The sequence below is a fragment of the Eublepharis macularius genome, chromosome 6 (assembly GCF_028583425.1).
Source record: "Eublepharis macularius isolate TG4126 chromosome 6, MPM_Emac_v1.0, whole genome shotgun sequence".
NCBI classification, from domain to species: Eukaryota; Metazoa; Chordata; class Lepidosauria; order Squamata; family Eublepharidae; genus Eublepharis; species Eublepharis macularius.
Window position 1 is genome coordinate 111,684,985 of NC_072795.1, and position 15,430 is coordinate 111,700,414.

Sequence of the window (15,430 nt, forward strand, 5' to 3'; positions counted from 1 at the left end):
GAATGGAGAGCTCAAGGGAATACCTTAAACGGTCAGATGTTTGTTTAGATTCTCATGGACTTTTTCAACTGTTAATTTTTTTAAAAAGCAGAGTTCTCAAATTGTTACAAAATTCTGACATTTTCTGCTTTTCACCTTGTTTCTGCTGTAGAGAGTTGGAATGTTTTGAATAACAGAAGCCGTGCTCCCCTCCAGCATCATGCCAGAAAGAAGTTGCTTCACTTTGTTTCCAGTCTGACTAAATAGACTTTTCTCTCTTTTCTTAATGTAATGTTTTAGAGTGTTTCCTTGTAATGACAAATTCCTGAAGCACAAGCTAGTTAGATCTTGCCCAGTTAGAAAAAGGTCTTGTAATGATTTCTGTTTACATTTTTTCTTTATTCGAAATTTTTGCAAAAATTGGAAGGCATCTATGAAAAAGGCTTTGACACTAGAAAATGAAAGAGGTTTTGTAACAGGGGAAATTGATTTAAATAGCTGACCGCTGTTTAAATTTCCAAAACAAGGTTCAATTTAAATTTTGATTTGCATCAGTAATTTTACATTTATTATTTAGATACTTTCTAAATAAAAATGCATTATCGGTTGGTTGCTGTAGCAATGTATGATGGGATTCCTGCCATAGGACGCAAAAATCATCTGCTTAGATTTGTAATAAGATTACCTTGGCACAAACCTTCCAGAGAATCTCCTTTAATATAGCTTTGTGTATGCAAATAAGTCCTTTGAGCCTTCTAACATGGCTGGCCTATAAGATTCCTTTGCTCTCTTAAAACTGAGGCTCCTTCTAGAACTAGGGGCTGAAACACCATTCACAATGTAATACTGTGTAATACTTTCAAATTTATATGTGTGTGTCAAATTCCTTCTTAACAGATGACCTCTGGTGGAACTGAGAGTATCCTGATGGCCTGTAAAGCCTACAGGAATCTGGCTTATGAAAAAGGAATCAAGTACCCAGAAATGTATGCATTTCTCTCTCTCTTTTTTAAAAAAGTAGTGTTTACTTTTTTCCTGGTTTGGGGCAAGTTATCTTCATCAGTTATCTCTTCAGTTCAGTTGCTGCTTCGTTATGTTTTCTACTGCTGAGCAAAGATGTGCACTGAAGGAAATGGGTTCAAAAGCCATTTAGAAGCCTTAGATTTATAATGGTTTCAATAATAATTATCATGATTGGAATTCAAAGAGCTGCTTACATATCCTCCTGTGCTTGCATCTGCTGAGGGATTTTTGCCTTTGAATGGAAGACACACTCACTGCATATGGAATGAGTATTATTAGTAATTATTATTCATATAATTATTATTCATTAATAATTATTAGTCATGTGGAGTGAGTAGGTAGCTGGCCACTATTTTGAAGATCAAAAGTTCAAAGCACCTCTGGGAATTAGTGTGTAGTTCTCTGGATCCAGCACTGTCTTTTAAAGGTCTGAATTGTGCTGGCACAAGTCCAACCATCTATACAAAACAGGCACACAGTTTTCCTGCTTTCCTCCATCCCAACCCCCTGGAAAGATAATTCCTAGGGTTGTGGGGATCCATGAGAAAGAACAGCCATATGGGTCAGTGGGTTGATGAGGGACAAGGGAATGAATTCGACCCCTTTTCCCAACAGAGGTGTGCTGTGAAAGAGGAATGAGGAGCGATTTCATACCCTTGTCCTTCCTCAATACAGCCCTGCCCAGCTTGTAACCCTGAGAATGATCTTTCTAGGGGCTGAAAAAGGCTCAGTGGTAGGTTGCACTGATCTTGGGTGTGCCTCAAAAGTTTGGTCATTTTATAGTTTCCAAAAAATGTGATTTATTATGTAGATTTCAAAGGTGTACAGCATTAAAGTTGACTGATGACGTCCTTCATCTAACCATTTTTCACTTTCTGTGTAAACCCCATTCCAGTGACCTGCTGCTCAGAAACTTCCTTTGGCTCATTTTCATGGCTGCCTGAATAATTTATTCTCGAGATTTACAAACAAGCCTTTGTAGATTTTTTTTTGCCCATATTTTTGTTTCCTGCTTTCTGCTGCCCTTGAACCTTCAGAATACCCTTTGTCCTAAGCTAATGTTCTGGACTCTTCCGTGCAGTACACCTTTGTTCAAATAAATGCAGGCAAGCTAGGGACTAACAGTGGTTCTTGTTCTTAATTTAACTAGATAGGTAGCATTTCTTGTATGGGTACAAAGACCATTACTGTTTGGACAAGCATAATTTAACAAAAATCAGAACAGATGGTGCTCACCTCTGATGAGGCTCCTGTTTTTCAGTAGGCAGTACATTCTGCAATGAAGCAATATACTTTTCTTTGGCAAGCTATTCACAAGGGAGACAGTGAGTGCTGAATATTTTAAGAATGCTGGCCCTTCTAGTATTTTAACATACAAAGCAGGCATGAAAAGTAGTAGCTCTAGAAGCAGGTACCTTGATTGATGCTTCAGCCACTGCCATCTACTGGGCATCTCATAAATCACATGTTGTTTTTTACTAGCTCTGTTTAACACTCATCTATCTGAGAGTCTCTCTACACGAGACATCTTACACAGGGATGCTCAAGTGTAGGGAGACACACTGTTAGTAGAGAAGCATGAGGTAAATTTAAAAAGACAGAGCTGGTGGAGATCAGTCCTCAGAGGGTTAGTTAATTTCATCTTCACCTGCCCAGTGGGCCTTCTAAGAGGCAAAGATGAAATCAACAAACCCTCTGAGGAGCTAGCTCTGTTGGAGCTGTCTTTTAAAACTATGCTTCCCAGCTAACGTTTGCATCTCCCTGCACTTGAGCGTACCCGTGTAAGATGTCTCGTGTCAGTGGTAATCTTGAGGTGATGTTGCTCAGTGAATAAAACCATACATATGTAAGACCATCGAGGTCATCATTGTCTAGTCCAATGGTGACAGTTCATGCAGCGAAAGGTCTTTCCTGATATCTGTTTAACTGGAGGTGCCCAAGATTGAACTTGGGATCTTTTGGTTGCATAATGTTTACTCTGTTGCTGCACCCTGTAGTTCTCTACAACTTCCAAACAACATATTACACACAGAGTAGCAAATTCAGAAAGCTGTTTTAGATATACACTCAAAGATTTATGCATGTCATACAGGATTTTTAAGAGATTTTGATTGGTTGGCAAACAGCAGCGCCTTCATGCAACAATTTTTGAAATTCATCTGAATTTCAGAAGGGGCTTGCACACACTGTGTGTGTGGAGGGGGGATGGCAAGGGTTTTTTTGCTTACATATACAAAAACCCAAAAATCTCACAGAGGGTCAGATGACTTTTAAAACTGTTCATTACCAGAAGATGTATCCACATGTCCATTTTTCTGGCTGCTGCTTCTCCTTTTCTTTTTTTGTCCAGGAAAGTAGGACAGTAAGGTAAGCATGAATTGTAAGCATCTGCAGACATTTGCTGAGATGTCTTGCTTCCATTTTTTTCAGATTGGCTCCACTGAGTGTCCATGCAGCTTTTAACAAAGCCGCTGATTATTTTGGGATGAAGATAGTGCTCATTCCATTGGCCCAGAATATGCAAGTGGATCTGAAGGTATCACTCTAGTATTTCCAGACATCTATTATTTATGCACAGAATTGCTCTACTAATAGTTGGGCTTGGGATAAAATATTAAACAGCATTTTTTGGACTGAGGAAAACTCTAGATGAAAATAAAAATTTTCTTTTGAGTTGTGATATGCTTTTTAATTTCTTGAAGTTCTGAAGATTGATATTTGGAGTAGGTTGAACAGCTAATCATTTCCTCTCAATTTTGTTTTTCAGGCAATGAAGAGAGCGATTTCCAGGAATACAGCAATGCTAGTCTGCTCAGCCCCCGATTTCCCTCATGGGATAATAGACCCAATTGAGGAGGTGGCAGAGGTAAGAGCAGCGATCAGCAGTTTTCACACACAATTGCTGTAGTTTGCCAGTGAAAGGGAAACATAAAAGCACTTCTTGTGGCCCAGGAGATTTGGTTCGGATGGGATTACTGTTGCTGATTGTAGGCGGGAACGTCATTAAACAAACCAGATTCCCACCCACTCCCTTTTGTAGATGAAAAAGCAAAGCCCAGCTGAATGCTCAGATCCAGTGTTCAGCAGTACAAAGGGAGAGCATGCAGAGTAGCTGCAAAAACTGCTGCTGTGGCTACTGCTATTCTGAAATAGCTGAACACTATCTAGTTGTGAGTGATGTAGTATCAGTGTTTCATAGGCATGAATGCAGCAGCTTTTCATTTGTGCAATGACTCAATTTTTCACAAACGTGCACACAGAATTATGCCACTCAGTTGTGGTGCAGCATTGGAAGCACTGAACTGATGTTCCTGTGGGCTCTTTCCTAGAGAGAGAATGTGCTGGATCATTGTTAGACCATGGAGGCTTTTCATTCAGGGATTGAACTTTTAACACAGTTTGTCTGGAAACTGTTATGTGCAAGTGTCAGAGGCTGTTCTATGGCCTGAGTTTTCATACTGGATCAGGTTCCTCCCACTCCCACTGCATTTTAATTAATATCTTTTAATGGTTTGGTTTTCTTATTTTTATTTTGTAACCTGCCTCAGGCAGGTTCCTGGAAAGGCAGCATGATTTTTTTCTAAATAAATAAAATAATTAATAAATAAGGTGTTGGTGGAAGACATTCTGTAAGAAGTTTCAGTGAATATTTGGACTTATGAACTCATAAACTGAATAGTGTGTTCCCTCATACATAGTCTGTTCTCAAACTGAGAGCCAGTTTGGTATAGTGGTTAAGAGTGGTTAAGACTATAATCTGGAGAACCAGGTTTGATTCCCCACTCCTCTGCTTGAAGCCAGCTGGGTGACCTTGGGTCAGTCACAGCTTCTAGGAGGTCTCTCAGCCCCACCTTCCTCACAGGGTGATTGTTGTGAGGATAATAATATCATACTTTGTAAACTGCTCTGAGAGGATGTTAAGTTGTCCTGAAGGGCAGTATATAAATTAAATGTTGTTGTTGCTATACTTTGGCAGGTGGCATGAATATCAAAATTGTGCATTTGAGATAAGAGCACTTGGGATTTTTGTACATTAAAGAAGACAGGGCTGCTTTGGGTAAAAATGAAAACAAGCACGATATGTCCCACACAAGGAGGGATACCTTGTAGATTATGATGAACAGAAATAGACCTGCTGCTGGCTGGCTTCACTAGGGTTAGAGAAGAAAATAACTCAGCAATTTCAAGTAGAAGGTTTCTGGAGACTCCATCAAAATCGTGTGTTCCATAGCTTAAGATGGAGCATTTTCAGATCTATGTAGGGAAGAATATTTAGACTTTTTCAAGTGCATGAGTTTATTGATACTTTGAGGCTCAGACTCAAGTTAATTATTATTGCTTTGGTTGGCTTAAGATACTAAAACCAGTTTTTTTAAAAAAAACATTCATATAGCTTGCAGTGAAATACAAGATTCCCTTCCACGTGGATTCCTGTCTAGGAGGTTTTCTCATTCCCTTTATGGAGAAGGCAGGTTTCCCTCTTCAACGTCGGTTTGACTTCCTAGTGAATGGTGTCACCAGCATTTCTGCAGATACCCACAAAGTGAGTGAAAATAAACTTGATTTGATTGCACTTTCTAAACTGGATCAGATGTATTTGTTCTTTTCTGGAAACAGCATTGGACTTCCTAATGCTAACTATGTACAGTATGAGAAGAGAGAGCACAATCTCTTACAATCTACAGTTCTTATAAGTGGGGGCCTGCAAGAACTTGCAGTGGGCATTTCATTTTCCCTTCCTCCATTATGGCCTTTTTCCTTTTCCTGCTTCCTTCACACCCACCTTTTTCTACTCCTCTCTGTTCACCTTTCCTCCTCTCCCCTATGGCCTAGATGCTAGGCCCAGTTGTATGGTGGGGAACCTGCAAGAACTTGCTGAGGGTACTTCACTTTCCCATATCCCCTTCCCCACTCTATTTCTTCTTTCCCTCCTTCTGACAGCCTCTATAAGCTCACCTTTCCCTATGTTCTTCTCTCTTTCAAATCCATCTTTGCCTAGATTTCTTAATTTACTTGTTATATATTGCCTTTCTCCACAATGAGGACCCAGAGCAGCTTACATCTTTCCCTTTGCCTCCATATTATCCTCACAACAACCCTAAGAGGCGTACGTTAGGCTGAGTGTGTGTGACTGGATCAAAGTCATCCAGTGAGCTTCCACAGCAGTGATGATTAGAACCCGGGTCTCCCACATTCTGCTCTGAAACTCTCACCACTACACTGCATTGGCTTTGGGAAGGGGGGCTGCTATTGAACAGTAGCAAGCAGCTAGACATGGGTGAGTCATGCAAGTTGCTTAGTATAAAGTCATCTGGTGGTTGCCTCTGGCTCCAGCCCTAATGCGTCCTCCCTCAAAAGCCAAAACAGCCCTGAAAAGGGCCTCCCCCTGCCTTTTCCTGATAGAAACCAAGCCTGGAATACTGGCTGAACTGTTATAGTTGCCTAGCAGCAGCCACTGAGGGCATTTGGTTAAAGCTACAGGTTCTCGCTTTATCAGTTTGGGGTTTTTAACTCCCCCTCCAATTTATTTTTTCTTTATTTTTAGATTTCAGGTTTTTCTGTAACGGGGGCATTTTCCAGAAAAATCTGTCTTGTCCATTCATAGCTCCATTCTCTGGATCGAAGTATCCTCAAGTCAGGGCCACTTGGCTATTAGTATATAAGATGCCATTGACTATTATGCAGACATGTATTATTTCTTTCAACCCTAATAATGCATTCTTGAAAACAACATTTCATTAAAATCAGTTAGAACTGCATTCTTAGGATTATGATGCAAGGTGGGCATACTGGCTGGCTACACTAAAATTTCAATGCAACTAAAAGTAGAAAAAATACAGAAAAATGAATCAAACACCAAATACATTTATCTTCAGAATCTAGAATGTTAGGCGCTAGGAACATATCTGAAGCTCAGTCTTTTAAGCCCATTGATGTATGTACTGTATTAGGAAAGAGAATTTTTATTGGCTTATATTCAGTGTAGCGTCCATGGAAGGTGCACAGAGTTTACCCACATTCCTTTCTGCTCCTGTTGTCTCTTCTGCCCCTTGATTCCTGGGGTTACAGAACCCAGCGGAGGAACAGCCACTTAAGTTGTGGGGCTACAGTGAGGATGGGTAAGGGGGTAACATAATTTAATCTGAATGAAGTCAATTTTCTCAGGTTATACAAGAGCAGAGAGGAATGTAGAAATGCTGTGTATGCCTTCTAAGAGCAGTTGGCTGTATACAAACCAATATTTTATAATGGACTGTCTGGCAAACTAAAGCATTTGTTTGGAAATTTATACAAACTTTTTATTTTGCAATTTGCTCCTCTGTCCTCTTCACAGTATGGTTATGCTCCAAAGGGCTCCTCAGTGATAATGTACAGTGACCAAAAATACCGGAGCTACCAATTTTTTGTGGATCCTGACTGGCAAGGAGGAATCTACGCCTCCCCTACTGTGGCTGGCTCCAGGCCTGGTGGCATCATTGCAGCTTGCTGGGCAACTATGATGTACATGGGAGAAGATGGCTATGTGGAAGCCACCAGGAAGATAATTTCAACTACACGGTTCATTGAGTCAGAGTATGTAGAAGGCTTTGAGATCTTTCTCCCCTTAATCCCCCTCCTCCATATAAAGACAGGTCAGTCTTGCAGCTCTTTCATGCTGTTTTGTAGCTGTTGTACTCTTGAGATCCAGATGTTGTAGATATCATAAAAATGTTATTGGGGTCTAATCTACATACATATTATCCATAAAGGCATTGGATCTTAGAGGAGTAACCCCCTCCCCCCCCTGGGAAGGTGAGAGAAGTGGTCTTTTCCTTCCCACTTCGGCTCTTTGTCATTCTCCTGGTTTTTTTAATAGTTTTCATAAACTATTGTAGCTTGACATGATGCTATATGTGACAAGAAGGATAATATAACACCCGTTCATATCCAGAGGTTCTATAAACTACATAGGCAAATAAGTTTTCCAAATGGCAGAATTTAAAATTCTCCTTCTCTTTGCCATCCCATTCATTATTTGTGCCCTGTTTTCTGCCTTGGGAAACTCACTACTCTTTTAGGAGTGTTGCTAGATTGATTTACCCAAACCCCTGATTGGTATTGTTAACTTTGAATTAGTATGCTAAAGCCTTATTTTGTTTAGTATGCTAAATCTTTTTTTTGTTTACCACTTCTGGTGTATTGGCTCTTCGTTTGGTAAATAGCGAGGCATTTTGTTCCACTAGTCTGTTATTCAAAGGGAAGGTCTCCTTGCGAGTTGGGGGAATTAGCAGCAAGGAGGTCAACAGCACACAACACTCATTCAGAGCTAACTAGAGGGAGAGTTTGAGGGAGTGAAGGGGAACACTTTCTTTCTCCCGGTTAGGGTTGTAGAGAGCCTGGGGAACTGCGTCCTCCAACAGGGGTTCATAAGTAATGGAGCAGGGGAGATCTGGGAGAGTATCAGGGTGAATGGAGGCAATTAGGGTGGTTGGAAACCCAGTTGCTTCATTAGGGAGCGAATCCCCTTTTGGCACGCTTCAAGGCTGACTACGGCACGCTGGGTTTTTGCTTGGGCTGAGCCTAAGAGAGAGCTGTTGCTCTAATGCGGCAACTCTCTGTTCTGAAGCCTGAGTGCAGGCTAAGTCTTCTAACTTGTGCCTGGACTTTTCAGCAGATGAGGCTAACATATTTTTATCCCCCAACAAATCAAATTTCTTAGCCTGCAATTTACTTAATTCCTGAGCCTGAAGCTCGATTTTTGCCTGTGCTTCCTTAACCATGCTTACACTATCTGAGAGGGCAATCCAAAGTCCCCATGCTGCACAAACATCCTTTTTAGAGCCTTTATCTTCTTATTAACACCATGAGCCTGGGAGATGTCCCACAGTGTCTGCAAGGGATTGGGGCATCTGAAGGAACCCAGCTCCCAGGGGTTCTGAACCTTTTTAACTATACATTTCTCAATTTTATCCAAACTAGGGCTCTGTTTGAACATCGTGGTGTCTTTCCAAAAAAAGAAGGGCTAGGCAGGAGAGGATTTTTCCTCCTGGCCAAGGAGTTCCTACTTTTCATTACATGGTTGTTCAGCTCTAGGAGCCCTTAATGATTTGTGCGCTACAGCTGGTTTTCCCTCCCAGCTATGAACCTAACCAAAGGACTGGGATTCAGGAACGGGGAGGATTTGCCGTGATCCTATTTAAAAGAACCTTGGTCCTACTATCCAGTAGGGTGGTCAAGGGAGAGGAAGAACTCAGCAGAACTTAAAACTGGTGTTTGGCTGGGGATTGCTGAGCGGCAGGGGGAAGAGGTTTTAGGAACCAAAAATGAGCCAACTGATCAAGTACAAATAAGCCAAATTTTTTGGAAGGAAGGGGGTACCTAGGTCCTCGATTGGGCAGATTGCTTAACCCTAACAAGCCTGTCGCCATGGCAGACACACAGGGCTGTTCTTCCAAAGGGCACAAATCTTGAGAACTTTAAAGCAATGGTGCAGGAGGACCCCTCCTGCTACCAGGCATAAAATAGTGGCTAGCAACTAATTCTGAAAAAGGGCGGCCAGGGGGAAGCTTGTCCTAACTTCCAACGAACCCACAATAGACCCAAAACAAAGGGAAAGGTTCCCAACCCAGATGGTAGCTCTTCGCCAAACACACAAGGTTTGCACACACACACATGTTCCTGAGAGTTTCTCCTTACATCTGCACTCCTACGACACATGTCACAACTCATGAGTCTTAGGAGGAACAGGGTGCTGCCTGTGTGGCTCCACCATTAATCTGTTACCTAAAGGGAAGGTCTCCATGTGAATTGAGGGAATTAGCAGCAAGGAGAAGGCAGCAAGAGGGGGTAACTGAGGGATCTCCACCAATGTATACAAGGATTGACCCAGCTAGAGAACTCTTTTCAATGATCAGACAGATGTTTCAATCAAAAACGGGATTTTTATCGAAAAAAACAATGATCAACAGCACATAACACACACACAATACACACATTCAGAGCTAATTAGAAGGAGAGTTTGAAGGATTGGGTGATATTTACCATCCAGTTGTCCAGGAGAGAGGAAGAACATTGAGCGACCTGCGCATCAAGGTGGAAGGTCTTCCCAGGCAGAATTAAAGTTACCAGTTATGATTGACAACCCACGAGGTGGACGTGTAAGCTCCCTGAATTATCTAAGAATAGGAAAGTGGTAAAGGGGAGATTGATAGGGTGTGTTGCATTGATTAATTCAGGAACTCTGGGAAGGCCCTATTGTATCAGAATCCTTAGCGCACCTCGGGGGCATGGGAAGGGGTGAGCTGGCCACGCCTGTCATTCCCCATGTTTGCGCATTGTATCTCCCAGCCGGGATCTGGCTTCCATGTTTCTGCCTGTTTGGGCAGTAGCGTTAGTGCTTGAAGCACATTCAAAGAAGGGACTTATGGCATAATCCTAAATCTACTAATATTATGGCGGCAAGTCTGACTGCTAACAAGTCTTTGTCACAGTGCTCTGAAGAGCCAACATTAATTGCCTTTTTATGTAGGCAAGGATGCGGAACTGCAGAGATTACTGCTAGGGCTGGCATATACCTATGGACACCCTCTACTCTCATTTCTGCACTGCTGTGGAGGATTGGGGGAGGGAATGAGAACCTAGTCATATGAATAAACTATAATGCAACCATGGTCTGTGTGGGCTCCTAAAGAATATCGTTACAAGAATTAACTGTGTGTGTATGAAATAGGAAGAGAGCTTGTGTGTGCTTTCTCTCTCCCTTTTAGCAGTATAAAATCATTATAAGAATTACACTTTTAACACTTTTATTAAGGTTGCGGAAAACTGACCACATCTTCATCCTTGGAAAACCTGAGGTATCTGTGATCGCTATTGGGTCTGACACATTTGACATATATCGGTTATCAAATATATTATCATCTAAAGGATGGAATTTAAGTATTCTGCAGTATCCTTCAAGGTGAGTTTACTGTGATCCTAAGTGTGGTTCATGATGACCATCAGGGAGGTGGGGACAAGAAGCAATTGTCAGGGAATGCCTTCCCTGTGTCAACATAAGTATTACTGTACCATGACACATACCTATGTTACAACTTCTTATTTTACAAAATATCAGAGAGGGAGGGGGTCCATATTCAGAAGGTGTGCTGTGCAGCAGAAATGAACAACTGGTGTCTTGTGGGCTGAATCCAGTTTCTCCAAACTGCTTTATCCGTTCTAAACCAGGCCTATACAGTTGTAACCAAATTGAGGATTTCAAAGCTTGTCCACTGCTTAGTCTACAAAGAAGAGTAACATTCTGTTCCAAAAGAAAAATGGAGAAAAATGATTCGACCAACCCCGGCTTTGATTTATATCTCTCTTTAGGTATTATTTATATTACCTCAATGGTGCTTGGAAAATAGGCAGTAGGTTTAATTTAAATCTTACTGTATTGTTGTCCCATGAGCCTTATGGAAAGGCAAAGAACTTCCGTGAATCTTAACTTTTTGCGGGGACTTTTTTGAGAAGCACGTTTGTCTCTCAGATCCCCCTTCCCCTCTCTGACCTCATGCTGCCCAGGCACATAGACACTTTACTCAACTATTAATACCTTAGATCAAGGGTCTCCAACTTTTTTGAGCCTTGCTGGCAACTTTGGAAGTCTGAAACAGCGGTGGGGCACTACTGCCAAAGGGCTGCCAGACAACGGCTGCTGCAAGAAGCACAGCCAGCCACACAGTGGCTGCCACAGCTTACTTTCAGTCACAGTGAAGATTCTTGTGCTGTGGTAGCAACTGCTGCTGAAGCAGCATTTTTTAAAAATCTGCACAGATAATCAGAAGCCTGGCTGGGCATAAGACCTGCCTGGCCCTGCCCATTTCTTAAAAAACACTTGGTGGGCCCCATGTTAGGAGCCCTGCCTTAGGCAGTGCTAGTGTCACCCACCTATGAAGTTAGTGGATGGTGTAGTGAAAAGCAGAGCTGGGACAACTTTTGGGAGAATAGTGGCCTTCCTCCAGAATAAAGGCGATTCCTTGTCTAGATTTTAGCTGTACTTCTTTTTTTCTCATTTTCAGGAAAGCCAGGGATAATACCCAGATGTGATGGAAAATATGCTAAAATGTGTACTTACGTGGGAGAATAAATGCTTGAATGTAAATTCTAGAGATTTAAAGCAATTTAAGATTCAGATATCAACTTTTATATTACAGTGATGAAATATTTTAAGGCTACTGTTGGTGCACGCTGATATTCCCTTTTTACCCAGTTTGTTTTTAAATTATGCTGAAAGCTTCTAATTAATTTGGTATTCTGTTCTGAAGAAATACACAATGGTCTGGAAGTGAGAAATTTGTCATCTCTCCCTTTGCCATTGTTAGAACAAGGCACAGAGGCAGGGATGGAAGATCAGGTAGTGTTTTCCAGCCCCAGCTACTGTTGGATCCAGTTCATGAACTTTGATAGTGCAGGACCTCTAGAGCATAGGGGAGATTGTCTGCCCAGTTCTGTGTGTGTGCCAGGAAACCTTCCCAGATCCCAAAAGTGCACTGTTTCTAGAGGGCATCATCTCTAATTACCTGGACCACTTCTGCAAAGTGTGTAATTCTCGGCTTTGAGACTCTGTGCCAGAACTTAAGCTGCACCCCAGAATTCTTTCTGATGACCACTGTAAAGGAGGGACCTAATTGGGGTTTCTGCCGACATTCTTAATTGCATCTATAAGATGCAGCATATAAAACAGAATTCCTTACAGAATCTCCTTTTTCAGATTATTAGCCCTTGCTGTTGGAACTAGTGTCTGAAATCACGGAATTGAAACGTAGAGACACAAAGTTGCCACAATGATACTATGATGCACAAACTGTTCCACTCTTTTAAACAAGTCAACAAGTCACTCACATGCCTTATGTATTTAAACAGCAGTGTGTGGAAACATTACGATGTATTTTCTGTAGCACTTCATCTCTTTAGGTATTGCTTAACAGGGTAGGGAATAGGAAGTCCAAGGAACTAGCACTTCTGTTATACCTGCATACTCCAGCATCCAGAATTTGTGTGGCTATCAAGCAATCTGAGAATTCCATATGCATTCCTGATATATTGGACAGTGGAACCCCCCGCCTCCCACAACCGATTTTTTTTCAGGTATCCCAAGGATTTTCTAAAGAAAGCTGTACACACAAACAAAAAATTGCTTTTCTCATTATAAAAAACCTAACATTTTCTTTCATCGCATCTCTCCCCTAGTATCCATATTTCCCTAACATTATTGCATACAAAACCTGGGGTGGCAGAACGATTCGTGAAAGACATCCAAGAGGCCGTCTCTGAGATCATGAAGGATCCTAAAGCCAAGACCACTGGTGTGGTAAGGCCATTTTAAGGGGTTGTAGTGGTGGATTGAATTTAGGGTGGAACATGGTGGTTTAGGACAAGAATCTAATATTCTTGTTTGATTTTTATAGGGCGCTATCTATGGTATGGCACAAGCTATCCCAGACAGAAACCTGGTAGCAGAGATTTCTCATGTTTACTTGGATGCCTTGTACAACACCGACTCCCATCTTTCTACTGACACACCCCTGAATGGGTCTCCAGGACACCACTAATTCTGTAATAAGTTTGTGCCTTCTAGCAACTAGTGGATGGAATTGTAAAGATTTCTGAGGAAAGAGAATGTCCTTTAGTAGTTGTTCTTCCTGCAGGGCAGATGGCAGCTCAGTCATCTCCCTCTGTCTTAAAGTGGCACAGACGTCACACAAGGGTTTTTCTTTTACGTTGGTTCTTCGTTATGAATTCTCACAACTAACAGAAATTTAATACTAATTTTGTATTTTTTTCAGGTTAGTGCACTGACATAGACCTGAAATAGCCATATTCACAGCAAGTTTGTTCTGTAGTCCCTCATAATTCAGGTGTTTGTTTGAAATCTGTTTATTCCTTATCACTGTTTCTTTGAATTGATCCTGTAGTTCATTCTGTCTCTTGTTTATTTGTTTTAATGTTGAATGCTCAACCATTGAAAACTCACAGAGAAGTTGGAATAGTTTTTCAGATCAGAGTGTAGAAACCTGTTCAAACACTTGATTGAAGAATCAGGGCTACCTTTCCCCACTCTCACTGGTTTTATTTCCAGTGTCCAGCCTATAGTCTCACTGCTTTCTCGGAAGTTTTTTATAGTATCACCTCCAATCTTGTTGAGCAGAGCCTGTCCTTGGAGAGGGTTGAGAGTAAAATGGTTATTCATTCTCTAGCATTACAATTTGAAGGGGTACTAACTTCATATGCTGCAGGCAGCATACTTGGAAAGCTAATTGTGGTTCCTTGGTGCCAGCATCATATCTGGAATCACCCAAATACTAGAGCTACTCTGGCTCTGTAGCTGGGAGCTGTTGTAGACACGTCACCACGGTTAACTTTCTGCTTGCCCCTTTTAGTGCAAAATCAACATCTTTATGTAGTAATGTCTCTACTATGTTGTTTTTTTTGTCCTCGCTGTTAGTCGTGTTTTCAAAAGGGAACTCACAGGTTGCCTTAATGCTGATAGGATTCCTTCTGGGATGCCAAAGATCAGCTGTTGACTGATGATAAAATTATTGATGGTACTACACTGAAAATATCTTCAGTGGCAGAATAGCCTCAGGTACAATACACTCCATTCATCGTTGTCTGAGCCAGACCTTTTTATGGGCTTGCTATGAGGAAAGGTCTTAGTAAACCCTAAGTCCATGTGTGTGGGGAGGGGTGGGGGTTGGGGTTCAGTTTGCAGCTGCTTTCCTAGAAACAAGATAAGACTTTGGTTTCCCCCCCCCCAAGTATTGAAGTGAGAGTGGAGTGTAGTTTCAAGCCAGATCATAACCTGTCTCTGAATACCACTAGATTTCACTTATTACTTGATCTAAGTGTAGTAAGGGATATCCACAATTAAAGGAAGTATGATTGCACGTTCCTGCAAATGCTTTGAGCTTGATGGATTCAGGAAAGATGGAATATTGACCTGCACTAGTCTAAATACTGGAAATGTTTAGTTATAACATTTGTCTTGAACATGGTGAAGGGAAAGCAATGTAAAGGCTATTGAATGAAAACAAACTTTCAAAAGGAGCGTGTATGTAAATTTCTGTATTTTCTCCCCTTCCCCCTTACAACATTGTTTGTAAAAGGGAAACGTCGTCTTCTGTATAACTGATCCAAAAGTAAGTGGGGTCAACAAATTGTACAAGTATTTTTACTAAAATTCTCAATTGTGCTTACTAGTCAAATCAAAGAGTCACAACTCTGTTGCGATATTATTTAAAGAAAGCTTTAAGACCAAAGTTTTCCCTGTAGTACTTGTGTAGTGTATTTTGGATACATAATCTTGTTTACTTTTATGTAACATATGCACTTTTTAGTTTTAAAGATGGTTATATTTCTGCTACCCATTAGGCCAATCTTTTAAGTACTTAGTCTTGCATGGAAAAAT

The 15,430-nt window shown here is 41.2% G+C and overlaps 1 protein-coding gene across 1 annotated transcript in view; it reads left to right on the forward strand.

Annotated features, from left to right (window-relative positions):
• The window catches only part of SGPL1 (sphingosine-1-phosphate lyase 1), a 69,446-nt gene extending 54,165 nt beyond the window's left edge, over positions 1 to 15,281 (forward strand). Inside the window, exons 7-14 of the mRNA XM_054982361.1 lie at positions 877 to 965; positions 3,433 to 3,538; positions 3,770 to 3,868; positions 5,396 to 5,545; positions 7,337 to 7,575; positions 10,796 to 10,942; positions 13,213 to 13,333; positions 13,431 to 15,281. Coding sequence (XP_054838336.1) covers positions 877 to 965; positions 3,433 to 3,538; positions 3,770 to 3,868; positions 5,396 to 5,545; positions 7,337 to 7,575; positions 10,796 to 10,942; positions 13,213 to 13,333; positions 13,431 to 13,574 — 1,095 coding nt within the window. The 3' untranslated portion in view covers positions 13,575 to 15,281. The remainder of the gene's footprint in view (positions 1 to 876; positions 966 to 3,432; positions 3,539 to 3,769; positions 3,869 to 5,395; positions 5,546 to 7,336; positions 7,576 to 10,795; positions 10,943 to 13,212; positions 13,334 to 13,430) is intronic.
• Positions 15,282 to 15,430: the final 149 nt, after the last annotated feature.